Here is a 21643-nt window from a genome sequence, read left to right on the forward strand (position 1 = left end):
CACAGAAAAAGTTAATTTTTTTTTTTTTTTGGTTTTTGTTTGTTTGTTTTTGGTTAATTTTGGGACTTTTTTTTTTCTTTTGTTGTTTTTGTTTGTTTGTTTTTGGGGCTTTTGTGAGTTTTTTTGTTTTTTGTTTTTTCCTTTCCTTATTTGACAAAATTTCGTCCACGACTTGACCCAATTGATGGTGGCGAAATTCGGCAGTTGCATGCCAATCCGCAAGAGGAGCCATTAGATTTCTGAAGATGGGAAACTTTATTGAAAGCTTTACGTTCTGCTGAGCATCTCGTCGGCCGTACTGGAATCTTAGACTTTAACTTATCCGCCGCTCCTCCACATGTTGGCCGCAAGCTAACAACTACCGATGGCAAGACTGTTCAGCATTATTTAACATTTAACTTAAATTTAAAAAAAAATAAAGACAGCTACCGGGATCCGGCTTGCAGTAGTTTTTGGTACACTGTCCGGCACCTGTCTAAAGTCCCCGAAATGATAAGGAATTGGTTTTGTGGAGATGGACGACAAATGCGCACGTTGTGATGTAAATTTAATTGTTTAAAGTAAGTGGTTGAGTAAACCTTCTTTGTGACACCCAAGTTCCGGCATTCGATCGTCACAGGCAAATGTTCAATCACGTCGCTACAGGCGGCCCTGCGTCCCTCGGCATCTCCTTCGGTAATATACAGATTATCTTCGAAGAAACTTAACTTCACTCCATACTGCTCTTGCAATCTCTTAATGTTGGATCCAGTTCGTCCGATGACTCGTCCGCAGTCTGAATTCTGAATTCCAGTCACGACAATCTCGTCATAGTTTACTTCTTGTTTCACGGATGACAAAATCACAAAATCGGGTGACGCAGTTGTTGAAGACTTTTCCGTTGGCCGTTTAACTTCTTTTTCAGATAGTACGAGGCCTGTTGGAGAATTTTTTGTCGAGTCTGTTTGACCTGTTTTAGTAATTTTAGTGACTTTGATTGGGGGTGAAATCGTCTTGGTGATTTCTTTATTTTTTAGTTCGCTTGATGCAGCCGACGGCCCGAGATTTCTGTTTTTCTCTTCTGCAATCAGTTGCTGAGTTCTTGGCGCAAGACTCTCGGACTTGAAAATTGTTTCTATACCGTCGACACTCGTCACCGTGTACCCATTCATGGGTTTATTCTTATAGCGAATGTCGCTAGATGCGAATTGCACTTTTGGTTCGGCAGGGGCGGCTGAAACAGGCGGTTTGGTTTGGTCACGTTCCGGGATGAAAAATGGCCTGAAGGGCAGTTGCTTTGAAACGCCGTTCATAAATTCCAGATCCAGTTCGAAGCCGCATGTTTCGTCACTAGTGATTACTTTTTGTTCCTTAGAAATGTACAGAGGTCCGAGTTGCTTTGAAAACGTTTGAATCATTTGCATGTCGAGCTCAAAACCACATGTGTCGTCACAGGTCACTTCGGTAGTCAGCAGAGTTTTGCCCTGGAGTTGCTGAGACTGTGATTCACTGCCAAAGTCTTTTGTCGGCGATTTGGTGATTTGGGTGGACGGAACTGCTGGCTCGTCAGCACTTTTTGTTTTTCTATTTTCGACTTTGTTGGTAATGCTGGGCTCATTTCGAGGTAGCCAATTGCGTTTTCGTAAGTCGCAAACGTCTTGGACCAAGAAACGGATGCGGTTTGAGATGTTGTTTTGTTTCTTGATCGAATCCAATGCTTGGAAGTAAGAGTTCATTATTCCGCTTTTTTTCTGACTATCCAAGTTTTTTCCAGTGGTTGTCAATAAGCGACACAAAGACTCAATCGCTTCCTCGTCCGGTGCTTGGAGAAGACGTTGAATGCAACTGTGCATAACATTTTCGGAAATGTTTCCCACCTTGTAGAGCTCTCCAATGAACTTGATATTGCCTAGAGTAGTTCTTCGGTTCCGGTCTATGAGAGAAATGAGTTCCGTCTCAAGAAGTTTCTTCTTCTCTTTCGTTTCAGCCTTCTGTACTTCTTTCCTCTTGTTGTCAACATCAATCAGGATATCGCTATCCTTCTGGAACACTTTTTGGCAGCGAGAAAGTAATAACTTTCGGAATGAAACACATTGTGTTGGGTCGGTTGAAGAGACGACTTGTTTGGTGGCCAATGCCTGGCACATCTGAGCGTACGTGGCGGCATAAATGGGCTCATCTATAGCTTTTTCGAAAAAAAGTTTAATTACTCCAGATAGCCTCTCTTCATTATTGATCTCCAGAGCTAGAATCTTTGCCAAGAATCGCTCGTGGCTGGCCGGCGTCATCTTGTTCAATATACCACGTACCGTGTTGAGAATTACGTCTGTTGTTGATGTGACAGTGGCTGCAACGGGCGTCGCTCTTCTTGGCTGCCACACTTTTGATGTATCAACGACACGCTCTGATGGTTTCGTATCGAACAGCTTTATCTGTCTTCTTGGTGGTAATAGTGGTTCAACTTTGGATGAGCTCATGCCCATTGTGACTTTACGGACAATCTCAGAAGGAAGACATTCGGGTTTATTGATGCCAAAAGATTTTCTCTGCATCAGAAATGCACGATCGTAGTTTTTCGTTAGGGAATAAGGCAAAACTGTTGTTATTTGACTTGTTTCATCCTGAGTTTCCTGAGAGGTTGCGTTCGGCACAGTTGGTTTCACCGATTGTAAATCCAAAATCACGTTTTCCAAGTTGGAAACTGTTTCCTTCTGATTTTCAAATGAAGAGCCAAGTGATTCAAGATCGGACTGGGCTTGTATCAACTTTACAGCGAGATCTTCTTTCTCCTTCGTTAGTCGTAAACATTTTTCCTCCAGTTCAGAAATCTTGATCTCATTTTCACGTTGCATTTGGGCTTGTTGGTGACACAGAAGTTCGTTTTCAAGTTTCGATTGATTCAACTCAGCAACTAATTCTTGGTGAGAACGGTTCAAATCATCCATTTCTTTCTGGTTTTTCTTTTGCATGTGGATTGAAGACTTCTTCAATAGGTTGTTCTTTACACGCAAGCTGTCGCGAGCCAATGACGCTGATACACATTTTTTTCCGAGTATTTTTATTCGTAAACAACTGTCCTCCAGTTCAGAAATGTTCAAGTGAAGTGTTTGTTCCATTTGGGCGTGTTGGTGCCCTAAAATCTCGTTTTGCTTTTGAGATTCATTCAACTTAGAAACTAATTCATTGTGGGAAAGTTTCAAGTCTTTTACTTCTTTATCGAGTTTTTGTTGTTTCGAGACAGAAGATTTCATTAATTGAGTGTTCTTTATTCGCAAACTGTCGCGAGCCAATGACGTAACTACGAGTCGTTGTTTGAGACTGTTAACTACAACATCATCAGGTTCATTCGACTGTTGTCTGTCTATTTGCACTTTAAGATGGTCATTGTGCAAATTTCCCGCGACAGAGGTAACAGTCGGATGGGTTTGGGATCCGGTCGGATCTCGTTCGAGAGACACACGGTTGTTGGGTGTGTCCGTCGACGATCCTGGTAGAGAGACCGGTAAAAGCAGGCGTGGATCTGCTGCGATGGTAAAATTCGGGGAAATGGGTACCATCCATTTGAAACAACGGATGGCCCAATTTGGGAAAAGCCAGTCAGGGAAATTTCTGTCGTCCGATCTGGGATGTGCCTCAAGGGACATTGGGGAACCGGGTTGTGAGTCCGGTTGCAGACGTGGAGCTGCGGGGACGACAGTATTCGGGGAAGTAATGGAATCCTCCAGGTGGAAGGAGGGAATCCATATACGCAAGAAGAAGGCAAGGAAATTCGTTGCAGGAATCATTTTGTTTTTGTGGGAACAAAATTGAAAGCTTGAATATCTTGGTCAGATTTTCGTGCCCTTATATCAACTCGGAGCACGTCAACACTATTGGCACTCGTTCATTGGACTAGTTAACTTAAGTTTAAAAATACATTTTCAAGTTAACGCGTAAGAAACTTTGATGGTTTGGCTCATTTTATTTTTCCAAACATTATACAATCAATTTTTTTATTAATTAGCGTCAAATTAATTTCAGAAATTAAGAAAACTGTTGACGGAACACCGTTTGACAACCTCGAACGACCTTGAATGTGTTGTCGGCGAATTCGATAATCTGCGATAAGGCATAGTTAACTTTGGTTTTAAAATACATTTTCTAGTTTACACGGAAGAAAATATGATTTCTACGTTTGTTTTATTTTTTCAAATATATTACTATCATCTTTTTCATTAACTATTATCAATTCCAATCAAATAAATGAGATAACTGTTGGACTGAACTGAACACCGCTTCACTACCTTGAGTGTGCTACGTTACGCGGCGAATTCGGTAATCTAGAAGTGTAGCTCCGCCCATTTTTCAGAAATAGGCGATCGTGCACTGCGTTCCCCTAATGTAAATTTGTTAAACAGAGTTGGTAATGTTTTGAATCGTTTATTTGTCCTACCACATAGTGTTATCTAGATTTATAAATAATGCCGACGTCGTAAAATGTTAACGTTGTACTTTCTGTTTTTTAAGAAAACACATTGCCAATTCTACAAGTCATAATTCAAAGTTGAATTTAAAACAATTAAGATTTAAGATCATATGGTTCCACTTCTTCTGGGATTGTGGAATTATTCAAAACCATTTGCCCATTAAGAACAACGTAGAATAACGCTAAATATGTATACGAATGCTGAAATGTTATACAGGCGTCGCGGGTTATTTTGTCGGATCAGTTAGGCAGCCTCTGTTGAACGTCTGAACTGTTTCTCGAATCCATTTGTTGCTAACTGAAATTTCAAAACGATTTGATTTCAAATGTAAAAAATGTAGCTTAATTTCTATAAAATGATTCAACTGAGCGAAATTAAATAGGACATAAAACTCACCCCACTTGTGACCCAAAAGGACAGGGCAAGCTCCATGAAGTGTATCGGGATTACCTAATCCGTTACGTTTCAAATTGTACCAAAATGCGGCTCCGCCTCGGACGGGTCTGACAGAAACACCCGCCCGCGGGAATGCAGTTGACCCTCCTCGCTCTACATCGTTGAGCTATATGAGAAACAAAGCAACGAGTTGTAATTAACACTGATTTTCAATAGGATAATCTATAAATCACGAATTGTTACGTAAAACATGAAAGTGGCGATCCTATCGCCCATAGCCTTATCCCGGGGAGAGAGTTTCTCCATCTGAAAACAATCAGCAAGATGTTTAGGTAATTAATGACCAAATACGACAACATACGTAAGTGAATTAAAATACTAACTTCTGCATCTGTTTTGCTTTTCAACAGGTAGTCGTGATGAGGAGAGTAATGTCCACCAATTCCATAATTAGCCACCTGATGAAAGCATCACGAGAAAATCTTGATTCATATGCCCTCCTGTCATGGAACAATTTACGGCCAAACCTGAAGGATCTCTGCATCGCCGCGCGAAGAATTGGTTTTTAAACCGGTAATGAGGGAAATCCTTCGGGAGAGTCTATCCATCAAAGGATGAACTTCATCCGCAATCCAGGCCGTCTTAGAAGTCCTAAGGCTGGAGAAGATCATTTCCGATCTCGGCTCTTTCCCCAAAACTTTAGCTCTCGACAACTACTTACATAATAATTCTAGTAAATTATGACACTTGTATAGTTGACTAATGAATTTCTCTTACCAAAGGAGTGGCCAATTCTTTGACTGTTTTGATTTCTTCATCACTCAGAACATCATGAAAGGTGTAAATTTCCGGCTCGATGGAATGCTTCTCAACTTTAATTGGCATGAGGAGGAGATATGGCTGGCGGCGAGAGTCAAACCAGCATTTAAGTTGCGCTAGGCTGTCTTCGCTCTATCCAATCAAAGTCGTGTTAGTAGTACGTAGCGATTGACTGATGACGGTGCAAAAATACCAAAAGCTTTTCACCCCGACAAAGGGCGTTAAATTTTGCAAAGTCATCCTCGTCGTACTTGCGGCTGCGGATCATTTCACTCCGCTGGGCGATGGCTGGTTTCTCTTTCAAAGGCAGTCGGAATGAGCTGGAATCGGATAGGACGGACATTGGTGCATTTTGTTGGGCTTCTTGCAAATTGTCGTCGTGCTAATGTGTCATCAATGGCAAAATTCGGTGAAATTACGAATATATCTTAACAAAAATAAATAATAAAAGAGGTTTACCTTGTCGATAGCGTATTGAATAATTTCCGCAATATGATCCTGTTTGATGGTTTCATTGTTTTCCATTCCGGCTAAGATGTAAGATTCTTCAAACCACTCAACTGCCCGAGCGTAAGCTCCGTCGTTAAATGCATGTTTGCCCATAAATAAACAATCTAGAGCAGTCAGTTCTGTATAAGTGAAAATGGGTTAACAATTAATTTATATGAAATTTGTTACAAAGAGGGAAAGATATGGCAACATTGAAAAAGGGGGACTGGGTTGAGCAGACGAAATCGGCGAACGTTGTCTGCTCAGTCAGACGGCGTGGTGATTTCGTGATGGTTTCACCACGTATTTCATCTCCGAATACCACGTGTCACGATTTCACCTGTCTGTCACAGTTTAGAGGAATATTTTATACCTGCGTGAGTTTGCCGGCCCCATAAGTTTCCTCTGACCAGTTCAGTCATGTTCAGTTCGTATGTATCTTGCAGCCGAACTAGGGCAGATGTAGCACCGAATAAATCCTCTTCCTTTGGGAATCTTTCGTTCAATCGAACGCGTTCCAGTTGACTTACTGCGTCTAAATTTAACGGAAACGTCAAATGGGTGTTGATAAACTTTACAGAACTTTTACCTTGCCAGTTGTCAACTTTTATTTCCTTCTCGACTGTTTCCCAATCGAAACAAAGTCGCTTCATCAATCGATAAGCGTGAATTGGATTTCCAGTCAAGTGTTCCATAAACTCTTCTTCGTTGGCCATCTTCTCCTTGACGACGCTTTGCTCGTAATCCTTAAGGTACCTAATTAAATCATTTTTATAATACAGAATCAATGGAATCAGTTAATTTAGTTTAAGTGAAATCACTTGCGAATGACTGCTAATTGTGCTTCTGTTTTGGATACAAGTTCTCCAAGGACATCGACTATTTGTTGTTCAAGACGGAAGACACTTGTCAAATCGGCTGACGCGGTGTACATGTCCCCATAAACACGTGGATTTCTTGCTATCGAAATTATTAGAACGGTGAAGTAAAACTGATGGATTACAAGAAAGCCCATTGTTTTCTATTTCTATTGGCCAAATTATATAGAAGCAGAAGACAACCTAGTGCAAGTATATTGTAAATAACTTCAGTTGAATTCAAAGTTGTAATGTTTCTTTTATTAACTGTTGAATAGAAAATGAAGAAAGAGAAACCCGATTCCTCGTCCACTTGTCTTGGCGATCGGCGTTGAACTGTACGTGACTCTGCCCAGACTTAACCGCACGTGATAGAAAGGTTAAACTCTCAATTTCTACACAGGTAAAATAAAAAAACCGAACGAGTGTTGAAAGTGCCACACAATATCATTTGGGGTTCTTTGACACAGTGCTCAAGGACGGGATTTTATGTGCTATCACCGGCTACCACTGTGACTTTTATTTCAACTTGAAAGAAAGGCTGGACGTCGATCTCAATCGCATGACGTTGCTAAATAACTCTATTCCAAGGTTCGAAGTGGTTAATTATAGCCTATTCAAAAATCCTAGTCACGATTATTTATAAGGAAGACGAGGATCAAAGCTGGATTAAATCAAAAATGCTGAATAATGGCTTCGATATGTTGTTGATTTTCTCACTAGAAAGAAAAAGGTTGAATGCCATTGGAGGAGAATGCAGGTTACAGTTATAAAAACCAAAGTCTTCCATGGAAACTCGAGTCCTCTTCCCTATGTGATACTTTTTCTTTCTATTAATGTTAAATGCTTTAGTTAGTAAATAGTATGCTACAAAAAATTGTCATTCAAATGCAGTACCGATGTTATCAATCTTTGGCTTCCCACAAGAACGGATCAATCAGCTTTTTCTCTCTTAAAAAAATCATATCATCATGTGATAGATACGAATCATACTGGGTTTGCGTACGGGAATCACGAACCAATATTCTAAGTTATCGGCTGTAAATCTTTGAATCTGTATATATTATATCGCCAAAATGTTAATCGAATCTCAGCTGGGATTCAAAGGTTGACGACACTGTAGACAGCTAATCATTTTAGTATAAAAGGGTATCCAATTTGACGCTGCCTTCATTCCTTTCTTAGAACGACTGCTAGTTCAATAACGTCAACAGAAGCAATCAGCTGGAAAAATGAGTAGCCCATCACTTGACTTGCTTCTCATCTTGTTAATCGTCTGTGTGAGTCTATCAGCCGTTCGGCCTGCCTTATTGCCACACTCTCCAGTGTCTGAAGATAATCCTACTACTCCAACAACCCGAGGTAAGCAAATATTTTGTCGCTCAACCAGTCAATGACAAAACTATTTTTCAACATTTTCTTGCTTCAACTGTAGAGAATAACCAGACGGATGATTCCACTACCATCTTCGACTTCGTGATGAATTATCAAGCATTGCCAGTTATTGCTTTGTATCGAACGAACCAAAAAGCAGTACTTGATGGAAACCTTGCTTCTGGAGTCGACGAGGATTTTGGGACAGATAATGGAATTTTCAAACCCGCCAATATTCCGTGGCCTGATATCTATTCCCGTCAAGGTCGTCCATTCTTTAACTTTCTGCCAGGCCTTGTAAGGGGTCCTCCAGGTAAATAAGTCAATCGTTTAAATTTGCTTAGATTGCTAAAATCAAAATGAAATTGTTTCAGGTCCACCTGGAGAGAAAGGTGACGTCGGACCAACGGGCCCAAAAGGCGAAACTGGATCGAAAGGTGAAACTGGCGCGGCTGGTGCAAAGGGTGAGGCCGGTTCACCTGGTGAGAAAGGCGAAGCTGGTGTTGTCGGGCCAGGCGATAAAGGACCTGTCGGAGATCAAGGACCAACTGGGGATCAAGGACCAACTGGGGATCAAGGACCAACTGGGGATCAAGGACCTGTTGGAGACAAAGGGCCGACTGGAGACCAAGGAGACAAAGGACCACCTGGTGATCAAGGCGATAAAGGACCTACCGGAGATCAAGGTGATAAAGGCCCTCCTGGCGACCAAGGACCCTCTGGAGTCTAAGGTCGTTAGCTACCGCATTGCAACAATAACATCCTCTTCGAATTCAAAAGTTAAGTCACGTTTTATTGACCCCCAAATAATAGAATTTAATGATTAGTTCTATAAAGCAGAAATACGGTTTAGAGCTCTCTTTCATTTCCTTTTCAATTTTACAACACATTTTGCCTTACTGTATTTACAACTGGTTTTACAAACCCATATTTAAATGCTATCAGTGTTCTTCTTTTGAAACATAGAATATATAAGTTACGTGGGCCAATAGTCCCATCATTTTTTTTCCTCGCGGGATTTTGTGCGTCTTTAGTTATTCAATGGAAATACCCAGTGACGTCATTCGTGCCGTTTGACATGCACGGACAGTCGTAAACGAACCAGGATACTAGAACATGTGATGACCAGACAGTATGATTTCAATCTGGATCTTTCATTCTCGATGGGTTTCCAGTTGATTGCTTTCCGATTATCACCAGAGATGTTCAGAAAATTGGTATTCGTAGCGATAGTTCATTGAACTTTGCGGAGTCAACGACCAGGTTGACTTTGAAATAGGAAAGAAGAGCATCTCTTAACACTCTTAATTCTTATTGTCACACCTATAGAGAAATACCGGTTGGTTGTGGAAGCACTTTGAATTATCTTGATTAGAGTTAGGTTCTAGTTGTGAACGTGGTTGAGCTCGACAATAGTTTCAGTGTTTGCTTACTTCCGTGTGTATTCCTTGAATATCTTAATCCTTGCATGACGACAAACGCCATAAATTGGCATTCACAACGACTACGTTGTTGTACACAGTTTTGTTTACAAGATTGAGATTTCGTAATTTTTTTCCCAGTGAGAATCACGCGACAAATGTGTAATCACTTCGGTCTGTAGAAAAACAAATCACGATCTACTGTCAGAACATCATTTCCGGTCAACCGAAGAGCTCGGATGTTATAAAAGACGATTGACAATGTGACATGTTGCCCATTATTGAAGTTTGGGGGTCCACTGAACGGCCGAATTGAACGTTAAGCGAGAAAATGAGCCGCTCAGTCAACTTGTTGCTTGTGTTGATCGTCACCCTGTCGGCCGTCCAATCTTACGTCGTCCGTGAAAATGGTGACGCCAAAATGTTTCGCGAAAATCGAGCACTCACCACAACCGTCACCATCACAGCTGCCACTGCTTCGACTACGACGATTTCGTAATAATTCGGCTCTTTTGTTGTCCTCTATTCATCGTGATTTAATCTCCTTATCATTGGATTCCATTCCATTCAAGAACGAAACTCACCTGCGCCATCCTAGTTGCACCTGTGGCTACCACCGCCTGCCGTCGCAAAAGGCAATACTGGGGTATCCCGTTATTCTACGCGTTCAGCCAAAATGAAATGCATCAATTCGACTTGTTCAATCCTACGCAAGTCTTGGGGTAAGTTTCTAGACGGGAATTTTCTTTGATATTCTTATACAGAATTTTGAGTATAAATTTGTTTCATTCATTTAGGGTTCAACCATCCGTTATGCCAGAGTATCGCACTCCGGTCTCGTACGCCGATCCCTCTGAATCGTCCCAGTACCATTCTGCTTACGGTATTCAGTCATCTATGGAAGGAACCGACGGAATACCAGTCCCGACAATGTTCCGCATTGCCGATCCTTTCTTCTACGCTCCTTTGTCGTCGCTCGTTTCTAGCCTTGTCTCCAACTATGTGTCTCCACCAGTAACCAAGTAAGACATAGTCAAACACTCAGCAAAAATGTATACAAATTAATTCAAATTATTTTGCTTTGTTACTATTGCAGTACTGAACTTGCGTACACTTACACTACCACAGTGACCCAAAGTGTCTTTACGGCTACGGCATCCTACCAATTAACTTCGATTCCTTGTCTCCCTGTCCAAATGAATGTTTGTCCTGCAGCTCCTATTCCCGCAGTGGGTGTTTCTGATCCTCTGCTGGCTGCTCCTGCTCCTGTCCTCGCTAGTCCTGTGGCGGCTCCTCCTGTGCTAGCCGCTGCTCCTGCCGCTTCTACGGTCGATTCCACTACGGTCGATTCCACTACGGCCGCTGCTACTACGGCCGCTGCTACTACGGCCGCTGCTACTACGGCCGCTGCTACTACGGCCGCTGCTACTACGGCCGCTGCTACTACGGCCGCTGCTACTACGGCCGCTGCTACTACGGCCGCTGCTACTACGGCCGCTGCTACTACGGCCGCTGCTACTACGGCCGCTGCTACTACGGCCGCTGCTACTACGGCCGCTGCTACTACGGCCGCTGCTACTACGGCCGCTGCTACTACGGCCGCTGCTACTACGGCCGCTGCTACTACGGCCGCTACTACTACGGCAGCCCCTACTACTCCAGCCCCTACTACTCCAACCCCTACTACAGCAGCCCCTACAACAGCAGCCCCTACAACGGCCACACCTGCTACAGCCGAACCTACTACAGCCGCCCCTACTACAGCGGAACCTTCAACATCAGCCCCTACAACGGCCGCCCCTATAACTGCTCCTTAATTATCGAGTTGCTATTTCAGTAAATCAATGGACATTTTCTTAAATTAAGTATCAAATTCGTTTTCAATTTTTAGTTTCTAGATTCAAATGTTTTCTTACGTTGGATGCACCGTATTCGTTCCAGCAATCGAATCACTGTTAATTTAGTAATTTAATCGCTTTTGCAATTATTTTAAAATAATCTCATTTTGGAAAAAATCCAAATAAAACAATGAAGGACAAACGAGTTATTTCGAATGTTTCTTAGGGCTATAACATTTTAAAAATAATTTTGGGTTTCACTTTCATCGCGCTTGAACGTCTTCTGGATTCTGATACGACGTCCAGACATTGCCCTAACTGAGTTAGAGCCAGAGGCTTGTCACTTTGACGGCCCATCAAACACTTTCTCTTCTCGGTTAACTGATGCGTGTAGGGTTTTCTCCCGAGGTCGACATTTTTCTTTTTCCCTTCTAGAAAACCCGAAGTCGTCGTAAACTCGTACAACAACGATGTTGCATAGCAAATACCCAAGACCTTGTAACACCTTCTACGGTCATCTAAGGGCAATGTCTCTTGATACAAAATAGGCCTAGCTATACCTCTTTCTTTCCGGAAGACCTGTTTTCTTCCCAGCGCAGATGGAAAACACACACACGGTTTTGAATATATCAAAGGGTGGTTGAGTCTAGGGTTGTTGTTAATTCGACGACACTCGCCCGACAACAACCACAAGCGATTCATCCTGAGTGTAGAATTAAAGTGTATCCAAGTTTCATTTTCAGGTGTCCAGTTGTTACAGCGCTGAGTGATTATTTATCCAGAAATCGACAAGATAACCATCGAAAAATGTCGAAGAATGAGTTAGCGGGGTGTGTGAACGAATCTTTTCAAATGAACGAAGTGATTATTAGCGATCACCAACAAGTCACAAATGAATTGCCAACTGAAGATTCGACTGCCGAGAAGAACATTTCAAAGCCGATCAAAGACTCTGTTGCCCCCGACGAAAAGGACAAGAAAGTGTTTCCAGCTGTCGCCATCAGAAATAATCTCCAGTTATTCGTCGAGAATATTGTCAAAAACAAAAAGGTTTCGTGTGGTCACGGAAAAACAAGTGAAGTTGACGTGGCCAGCAAAGAGTCCAAAGACGCTCAATGCGAAAGGGGCGGATGGAAAAACGAATGGGACTTCCTGTTTTCTTGCATCAGCGTGTCGGTGGGATTGGGAAACATTTGGCGCTTTCCTTATCTGTGCTTCAAAAATGGAGGCGGTACAAGAACTCTACCTTCTCATTTAATTGCTTTTAATTGATTTTTTATTCCGTTGTTAATATAGGTACATTTTTGGTCACCTACTTTGTCGCCATGGTAACAAAGTTCACAGAATTATTGTTTGGAAAATGTTTGTAATTTTTCAACTTATTTTAGGTAGTTTGTGGAATACCTATTTTCTACCAGGAAGTTGCGATTGGACAATATCTGGGAGTCGGAGGAATGACACTAATAGCTGAACTAGCACCTATTATGAAAGGTCCTTTTCGCTCAATTATTTCAAATAAAAATAATTTGTCTTATTTTACTAATATTTAAAAATGTTTCTATTTAATATCAGGTGTTGGATACGCGACAATGGTAGCAGCAGTTTAAACTGGCGCATTTATCCCGCCTAAAATAATAATTGCATTTTTCTCTTTTACAAGACGGTCACCTTTTTAGTCAACATTTATTACTCCGTCATCGTGGCGTGGACCTTGTTCTATTTCATAGCTTCCTTTGCCGCTCTTCCAGGACTACCATGGCAATCTTGTGGTGCGGATAATTTTCTGATCACGGAATTTTCCAAATTAATCTTAGATTTCTTCCAGGAAATTCGTGGAACACAATCGACTGTTTCCAGCCAACGTCAAACGCAAGTGTTTTGCACAACGGTTCCGTTTCAGCAGTTGAGGAATTTTGGAGGTACTGGATTTCTTCAATAGTTGACTGTTAATTTCTTATAGTTAAAGGAATACATTTTTCTAGTCGGCGTGTGCTGGCAATCACCGACGGCATAGAAAATCCTGGAGGGATGCGATGGGAGCTATTTGGAGTGCTCATTCTAAGTTGGGTAATGATCTACTTCATTATATGGAAAGGAATTAACCAAAGTGGTTACGTAAGTATTACACCATTTTCCAATTATTTGTTCAAATTTCCCTCACAAACGTTTTGTGGATAACATTTAGATCATCTGGTTTACGGCCTTATTCCCTTACGTCATCCTGTCCGTGCTTGTCGTAAGAGCTGTCACTTTAGATGGAGCCGGTGATGGACTTCTCTACTACATCACGCCGAATTTTGATCTCCTCCTAACATCGGGGCCTTGGATTGATGGCGCTACGCAAATATTTTTCAGCTACAGCATCGGAACAGGAGCTCTACCTGCCTTGGGCTCTTATAATAAATTCAAGCACAACTGTTATAGGTATACCATCAGACACGTTTTAAAAACTTCTTTAAATCTTAAACTATTTTTTCTTATAGAGACGCCATTATTACATGTGTGGTCAATACCTTAACGTGTTTAATAGCCGGAGTGGTTACGGTAAGATCCTAAATTTGTATTCCTTTATAGTTATGGTTAACTAATTTTTTTCGTTAATTGTGAGCAGTTTTCAATATTGGGCAACATTGCTTCTGCTACCGACTCGTCAATCGAGTCTGTCGTTTCGTCTGGTCCTGGTCTTGTTTTCATTACCTATCCGGAAGTCGTTTTGCGACTTCCCGGAGCACCATTCTGGGCCATCATTTTCTTTATGATGCTTGTAGTAAGTCTCTGTACATGAGTGTCCTCACCAATTGCCAGTGTGTGTGAACAAGGATTATCTTTTAGATTCTAGGAATCGACAGTGAATTTTGTGTGGTCGAGGCCTTCGTTACCGGAATCGTTGACAACTGGCCCAATCAACTGAGGAAGTGCAGGAGGCTGTTTGTAGTTGCTACTATAATTGTCATATTTCTTCTCTCTTTACCAATGATAACTGAGGTAAAATACTTAAAATTTCAGCAATTTTAATTTGTGTTTTGAATTGACATTTAATGATTAATTATTTTAGGGAGGGGTGTACTTGTTTCAAATTATGGACTATTATTCAGCCAGTGGGATGTCAATGCTTTTTCTAGTGTTTTTTCAAACAATTTCCATCAACTGGATATTTGGTGGCAATAAATTTTGCGATGCCGTCGAGCAAATGCTCGGACAGAAACCATCTCGATTTTTGTACATTTGCTGGGTCTTCCTGGCTCCCGCCGTCATGCTGGTAATTCCGCCATTCTCCCATCTGTTTATTAATCGACTCTCATCAACATTTTGTTGATCTACTTCAGGGCATCTTCGTGTTTTCCATCGTTCAGTACACGCCAGTGACCTACGGTCTGGGTTACCAGTATCCAACGTGGGCGGAAGCATTAGGTATTTGCATATCTCTGTCGTCGATGCTCTGGATACCGCTCTATGCAGCTTACTACATCTACATCACACCGGGCACTTTGCGGGAGGTAATTTTCAGTATTTAATTTTGATTGATTTATTTCACGCATGTTTTTAATTCAATTTGCGCATGCTATACTACCTTTCAGGTTTTAACCAAAGGAGTTACACCGATTTTTAAAATAAGGAGTGAATTATCATCGCCAGTAATTCAACAGACTATTGCGGATGTCCAAGGGTCCCAGCCGGACTCGTCATTAGTGACAGTCAGCAGTGATTTGCATGGCATGAATCATCGTGAATCAGCTGTGGTGATGGTCAGTTTCGATATTGACAACAGTAAAATGGAAATTAACGAGTAAACTAAATTGTAGGGAGATGGCTTTATTTTTATTAAAACAGATTTCATTAAATTATCGTTATAACAGATTATAAACGAAACGGAATAGTACATGCCGCTTCAATAAACAGTGTCAATGTCGATTAATATCTCCACATTCACTAGCAGATTTCCTTTTTTATCTCCGTTTCCAAACTGAAATTAGATTTTAACTATTCCATGATGTTAAATCACGAACACCTAGCAACGGATGTCAACATACGAATTACAACGCGAAGCTGAATATTTCCTTTTTTCAATAAAGAAATGCAGCTAGTCTTTCATTTGCATTTGGTACGTTAGTAAATCTAACGGGACAAAAGAGGAGTGGCACTTATGCATCGATCATTCGACCGTTGACCTACATATCCGTATCTCGTCTGGATTCAAAATTGTAATTGCTGTTGGGCGTTACAATGTACTAGTAGCCTAGCATCAACTGTACAGCAGTAGCCTATATGCACGTCAAATTAGAAATTATTTGAACTCTAAATGTCAAATCAGATCACATTAGACGTCGTGTTCATTCTTACCGCCAACCTGTTTTATTCCAATTCAACTGCGTAGTCCGCCTGCTGTTACAGGCTGATGCGCTGTTTCCGCTTGAAAACTTCTCGAACGTTAGTTTTTTAAATACGCGATTACTTATTCATACCGTGACCTTAGACGAAAATCTTTTTTTTTTTACCTACCAAAAGCTGACCGAACGGGATACACAAGTAATCCCCCGCAAGGGCCAAAAAAACCGCGGGGTTTTCAATTGAATTCCAGACTATCTTCTGGCTGACTACTTCTGAAGAACACACATTCCGATTTTTGTGCTTGGGCATTCCTTATTTTATCCAGTCGTTCCATCACGAAACGGTGTTATTCGACTTTGGTGAAAAGCTTTTCGCTGGGGGTGTGTTGTTATTCACCTGCCAACCTTGCGACAGGATGGAGGCTTCTCGGCAGTGCTGCTCTTTCGGCTCATTGAAACTATTTTGGATTCTAGCCGTTGTACTCACCACCGGATTATCTTTTGAATTTCCGCGCCAGGGACGTCAAAGAGTCGAGTTTATTGCCAGAACAGTGACGGTCGCCGTGACGGAAGTAGCATTTGAGACTATACCCACTTTGTGCATTTCTCTAATCAACGCGACGAGACCGTGCGTCGGAAGACAGGCCCAATGGGAACGTATTCCAGCAGCCGATTTGGCGGAAGCCAACGTCCAACCCACAGTTGTGCAATCGTAAGTTTTTTTTTCATTAATAAATCACGTGATTATTTAAGATGATTATTATTATTTTCTCGACTAAAAACTGACAGATTGGAGACGACGGCTGGACCAGCTATGGCTCGATTAAACGATAGAGATTTGGAGATACTCAAGTTGGACGACCGGCTATTGCACTCGTCTCTGAAGGAAGCGCCAGAAGAAAGTGGTCGGCAGCAGTCGTCTGGGTTCCTCTATCGATTCACGAACCGCTTCAGTAACGCCCTTGGCCTGGTAATAAATGGACATCATTTTTTGGTAACTTGGAAACATTCCTGCATTTTAATTTTCTTTTTTTGTCCCGATGAAAGGCTCGAACTATTGTGAGTACCGTAACAGAAACCAGAACGATGACAACCACTTACACGGAATCGGCCGGCTACAATCACTTTTATATCAGCGACTGCATCCCACCTACATTATACTATCCCATCTGCAAGAACGAACTAATAAGCGAAACCGAAACAGATTACTAAGCTAATAATTTTATTCAAAAACCAAAAACTCCATTATTATTTTTTTTTCGCCGGTCACGACGTCTAGTAATGTCAAACACTCAAATGTTATTATTTTAGAATAAAATATTTAAATGCATTTTAAAGACGTCATTACATTTAATTGCCTTAATAAGTTGTTGGTATATAGTGGCGATAATTCGAATCCTAGCATTCGTCTTTCCATTCGAACTGTTCACCAAATTTGTCAACAAGGGGTCGGTGAACTCACCGTTTTTCGTTCAAGAATTTCTAGCTACGAATTTTCGTGTAATTTTTCCCTCCTTCACTTTTCAGAATTTTTCAAATAGTTTTCCATTTGTCTCCCGATTCCTTAAAATTCCCTGTTTTTTTACCAACTGTTGCGTTGACTTGCGAAATCTCTAGTGGCGGCTAAAAGTTTTGAATAGCCCTCCTTTTTCAACAATGGCAGCGATAAATCGATTTTGGTGTGTCCACTACTTCGATACTCGATAAGGAAAAATAGCGGTAAAAAGTAAAAGGGGGCGTTTCTCGTTGTCAAGGTACCCAACGATTCGGCTGCTTCTGCTTCATGGCTTCATGCAAAGTGATCGATTACCTCGTGTCAATTCAGTTTCAAATTTTTTTATATGTATGGATAATTGTGTTGTCTATTTGAAGAAAATTAATATAAATTTTTCACGATTGTAACTGCAAGCTGTTTAAAAAATGAGTAACACAGGTTCGGATCCTGCAACCGGAAGTGGTCAGCAACCACAGACTTATAAGGTAAGAAATTTACAAATAGAAATGAAAGTATGCCTACATATCGTTTTTCGTAAACTAGAGGAAAATTAGGCTGATAAATGAGTGTAGGACAGGGTCTATTTCATCAGTTACTGAAAATGTTGGTCCAGTTGCAAAGAAGAAATTTACCCCAACAATTCCACCGACCCGTGCAAAGGAAACAGTAGATTCTAAGTTGCTGACAGAAAGAAGACCAGTTCAGCCATACAGGGGAGTTCCGCAAAGGCAACACCGTGGAAGAGGAGGTCATTTAAGAAATGATATGAGATGGCAGGCCCAACAAGGATTTCAGCCTCCGCCTGAGTACAAGCCTCCAGCACCATGGCAGCAACCTAACATACTAATTCAGGTATCATTTTATATTGTAAGGTATCATTTTATATTGTAAGGTATCATTTTATATTGTAATATATATTTATCTTCTATTTTTATTCGATTTTAGACAGAAGGATCTTTGTTTGGTCAGGGAGTAGCTGATACAGGAAAAGTAAAGCGTGTTACAAGATCGAATCAATCTAAAGTGGGTTAAATTGAAACCGAGCTATTTATGTTCAAAACTAATTTTTTTTCCCCTGCAGATCCAGGCAGGCTTTGATCCTGTTATGTTTGCATTGAATGCTGTTGATCAATATGAAGATATACAAAATAATAACATGGTAAATCCAGTTGTGGTTAATTCAAAGTCAACATTATCAACTGTTGTGAAAACAAGTGAAGAACCACACCATCAAGTAAGATTCATATGTTAAACATGCATGCACTTTCCTTTCATTCTATTACAAACAACAGATGGATCGGTTTGTGTTGTTGAGAGGCAGCCAAATTAAAAATGAAGATCAGGTGGTTGTAAATCAACAAATGTTTGAAAAGCTTAAGTACCATCAAATAGAAGGTATAAAGTTTATGTGGAATGCCTGCTTTACAACCAATTCCAGTGCTGGCTGTGTCCTTGCACATTGTATGGGTTTGGGCAAAAGCCTGCAGGTAGTGACACTGTCTCATACTGTGCTAACGAACGCCATATGTGAGGTATTTAAAGTTTATATTTTTTGTGAAAGCTGAATAGTTTATTTATCTAAATTTTAAATGTAGGTGAATCGTGTGATGGTGGTTTGTCCACTTAGCACGGTCTTCAATTGGGAAAACGAGTTCAAAATTTGGCTTCCTGGAGAAACATTTGTAACCTTGAATGTATGCGAGTTAGCTAGCAGTAAAATCAACAAGGCAAGGGAGGCAAAGATTACCAGATGGCTCCATTTCGGGGGAGTTTTAATTATTGGATATGAAATGTTTCGGACACTAACCAAACAGAAAAAGAAGCGCTCGGAGCAGGACGAATTATTCTGGCGAGCTTTAGTTGATCCTGGACCAGATCTTCTCGTTTGTGGTATGAAAATTTATCATGTCAGTTTTATCTTTATTTTCATCACCCATATTTTATAATGGCAGATGAAGGACATTTGCTCAAGAATGAGGATTCTGATATTTACAAAGCTATGAATCAGATTTCTACTCGACGACGAATCATGTTAACTGGCACACCTCTTCAAAATAATCTGTTTGAATTCTTTACAATGGTTCAATTCGTCCATCCTGGTCAACTGGGCACGAAAACGGAATTTGGTAAAAACTTTGTAAAAGTGTTGGAAAAAGGACAAACTGTCGACTCCACACAGTCAGATGTTCGAGCCATGAAACGGCGAGCTCTTATTCTTCATAAACTGCTTGAAAGTAATTTCCTTTTTTAATTTCCGCTCGTGGTTTTTATTTATTTTATTCTATCCTTTGTCAGATACTGTTCAGCGTTTTGACAGCAACGTCCTTGCACCATTTTTACCACCTAAATTAGAATATGTGGTTTCTGTGAGGATGTCAGAACTCCAAATCAAACTGTATCTTCATTATTTGGAAAACTTCACCAAGGGAGGTGCTATTCAACCCTCCGGAAGTAAAGTGGAGAGTGCAGGACTGTTCAGCGACTATCAACAGCTTTCTCGAGTGTGGACTCATCCCAAGGCTTTACTGTTGGCTTTCTGTCGTCGTGATGCAAAGAATAGACCTGACTCGAAAACGAGAAAGAATGCGAAAAACGAAGAAGAAGATATCAGTTGGACGAAGGAGCCAGACTTAGGTAAAATTTGTTAATACTTCTTTGGTATTTTTAAGTTATTGCCATCCACTAACTGATGCATGTTTTTTTAATTGCAGAAGACGACGGGTGCATACAAGATTCAGAGGACCCGGCGTCAAGCAGTCCTTGGTGGTCCGATCTGATTTCTGATGACGAGATCAATAACATCAAGCATAGTGGGAAAATGCTTCTGTTGATGGATATTCTTAGGCATTGCGAGGTGATTGGTGACAAATTACTGGTTTTTAGCCAGTCACTCACTAGTCTTGACCTAATTGAAGAATTCCTCGCCATCGAAGAATTTAAGAATCAAAGTAGGAGCGCCGATAAAACTACTGAGGTAAATGATAACTTTTGCCACCCAATATTCTAGTTTGTAATTCTGAATTTTTTTTTCAAGTTCTCTGGGACATGGAGCATCAACACAGACTATTTTCGTCTGGATGGTTCAACATCTTCAGAACAGCGTCTGAAATGGTGCAGTGCATTTAACGATCCTAAAAATCCCCGGGCTCGCTTGTTTCTCATCTCCACTAGAGCTGGGGGTATAGGCATTAATTTGATAGGTGCCAATCGTGCAATTATCTTTGATGCATCGTGGAATCCTTCGCAAGATCTACAAAGTGTCTTCCGTGTTTACAGGTACAAGTTAATTGAATTGCCCCCAGATGCTCTTTAATAAATGAATCTAATGCTTTTTTTTCTTATTTTTTCATCCATCCAGGTTAGGACAAAAGAAGCCGTGTTACGTGTATCGCTTTGTAGCTCAGGGGACTATGGAGGAAAAAGTCTACTATCGTCAAGTATGAACACTAGCGCTAGTCATTAATAAATCTTCATCTATTCATGTTTTGCTTTTGTTTAATTCACAGGTCGCCAAGCTTTCATTGTCACGCCGTATTGTTGACGAAGAGCAAATGGATCGTTACTTTGCTTCTAACGATCTGACTGACCTGTACAGTTTTGATGTCGATGGCCAACTACGTTTACCGGACTCTGTTCTTGGGCACGAAAACTCTTTGCATCCTAACGATGAATTGTTGAGTGACCTCGCAGTACGCATGAAAGAATGGATAGGTGCGTATCGGGAACACGATTCCTTGCTTCAAAACCGGCCCGAAGAATATATTGAAACTGCCGAACGAGAAGCTATATGGAAGATATTCCAAGAAACAAAAGTTCCTGTTTCCAGCCAAGAAGTCCCAAATTAATGTTGGCTTTTTTAAGACTATGTTTGGTCTTTCACAAATTCTTTTTCTTTAGATTGAAGAAATCAAATTTTATTTTTGATTGTCAGTTTAATATAGGGCATTGGTTGGTTATGACATCTGGTTTCGATTTTTCAAATGTTTTACGCCATCGATTAATCCTAAGACCTTGTTACTATTTTCTGATGCCATATCAGCCACCACTTATTCAATTGCGATTTCTTTAAAGCTCCCAAAGAAGCATGAGACAGCGGTTTGCTTACTATGGCAGTACATTTGTCATTGTGAAGAAAGGCTGACAAATTACATGAATGAGGGAGCAGGAGAAAAAAATTCTCT

General features: G+C 40.9%; 5 protein-coding genes and 1 long non-coding RNA gene across 9 annotated transcripts; 5 read left to right on the forward strand and 1 right to left on the reverse strand.

The window, feature by feature from the left end:
• Positions 1-4382: 4382 nt before the first annotated feature.
• LOC124326138 (prolyl 4-hydroxylase subunit alpha-2-like) lies at positions 4383-7164 on the reverse strand. Its single transcript, XM_046784800.1, has 11 exons — positions 6971-7164; positions 6739-6905; positions 6523-6684; positions 6120-6289; positions 5854-6042; positions 5619-5792; positions 5369-5554; positions 5225-5299; positions 5085-5147; positions 4842-5007; positions 4383-4742 (listed from the first exon to the last, which is right to left on the reverse strand). The coding sequence occupies exons 1-11, from the start codon at positions 7162-7164 to the stop codon at positions 4672-4674; spliced, it is 1617 nt and encodes a 538-aa protein (XP_046640756.1). The 3' UTR covers positions 4383-4671.
• On the forward strand, positions 6349-7143 carry LOC124326724. The gene is made up of 3 exons (XR_006915742.1): positions 6349-6526; positions 6596-6901; positions 7012-7143. It is a non-coding gene; the product is annotated as an uncharacterized LOC124326724 (long non-coding RNA).
• Positions 7165-7287: 123 nt separating the features above from the next.
• Positions 7288-9371, forward strand: LOC124326478 (collectin-12-like). Of its 3 annotated transcripts, XM_046785352.1 has the most exons (5): positions 7288-7409; positions 8192-8368; positions 8442-8693; positions 8755-8922; positions 8959-9371. In XM_046785352.1, the coding sequence occupies exons 2-5, from the start codon at positions 8239-8241 to the stop codon at positions 9108-9110; spliced, it is 702 nt and encodes a 233-aa protein (XP_046641308.1). In that variant the 5' UTR covers positions 7288-7409; positions 8192-8238; the 3' UTR covers positions 9111-9371. The 3 variants fall into 3 exon arrangements, with proteins under 3 accessions (XP_046641308.1, XP_046641306.1, XP_046641307.1); XM_046785350.1 differs by having other exon boundaries at positions 8755-9371; XM_046785351.1 differs by having other exon boundaries at positions 7312-7385; positions 8755-9371.
• Positions 9372-9756: 385 nt separating this feature from the next.
• On the forward strand, positions 9757-11848 carry LOC124326231 (salivary glue protein Sgs-3-like). 2 transcript variants are annotated; one of them, XM_046784946.1, is made up of 5 exons: positions 9757-10296; positions 10374-10523; positions 10599-10823; positions 10898-11522; positions 11583-11848. In XM_046784946.1, the coding sequence occupies exons 1-5, from the start codon at positions 10133-10135 to the stop codon at positions 11616-11618; spliced, it is 1200 nt and encodes a 399-aa protein (XP_046640902.1). In that variant the 5' UTR covers positions 9757-10132; the 3' UTR covers positions 11619-11848. The 2 variants fall into 2 exon arrangements, with proteins under 2 accessions (XP_046640902.1, XP_046640901.1); XM_046784945.1 differs by having other exon boundaries at positions 9770-10296; positions 10898-11848.
• Positions 11849-11918: 70 nt separating this feature from the next.
• On the forward strand, positions 11919-17297 carry LOC124326088 (sodium- and chloride-dependent GABA transporter 1-like). Its single transcript, XM_046784704.1, has 16 exons — positions 11919-12870; positions 12936-12967; positions 13028-13130; positions 13212-13231; positions 13300-13408; positions 13465-13558; positions 13622-13754; positions 13825-14063; positions 14123-14183; positions 14251-14406; positions 14472-14624; positions 14695-14898; positions 14966-15136; positions 15218-16679; positions 16757-16937; positions 17015-17297. The coding sequence occupies exons 1-14, from the start codon at positions 12447-12449 to the stop codon at positions 15428-15430; spliced, it is 2112 nt and encodes a 703-aa protein (XP_046640660.1). The 5' UTR covers positions 11919-12446; the 3' UTR covers positions 15431-16679; positions 16757-16937; positions 17015-17297.
• A 433-nt stretch (positions 17298-17730) lies between these two features.
• Positions 17731-21421, forward strand: LOC124326062 (transcriptional regulator ATRX homolog). Its single transcript, XM_046784668.1, has 12 exons — positions 17731-17947; positions 18006-18314; positions 18408-18485; positions 18544-18696; positions 18755-18994; positions 19058-19352; positions 19415-19696; positions 19758-20096; positions 20174-20436; positions 20497-20738; positions 20821-20899; positions 20969-21421. Exons 1-12 carry the CDS (start codon positions 17888-17890, stop codon positions 21305-21307), a joined length of 2679 nt encoding a protein of 892 aa, XP_046640624.1. The 5' UTR covers positions 17731-17887; the 3' UTR covers positions 21308-21421.
• The last annotated feature ends 222 nt before the right edge of the window (positions 21422-21643 follow it).

The sequence above is a fragment of the Daphnia pulicaria genome, chromosome 2 (assembly GCF_021234035.1).
Source record: "Daphnia pulicaria isolate SC F1-1A chromosome 2, SC_F0-13Bv2, whole genome shotgun sequence".
In the NCBI taxonomy this organism is placed as follows: domain Eukaryota; kingdom Metazoa; phylum Arthropoda; class Branchiopoda; order Diplostraca; family Daphniidae; genus Daphnia; species Daphnia pulicaria.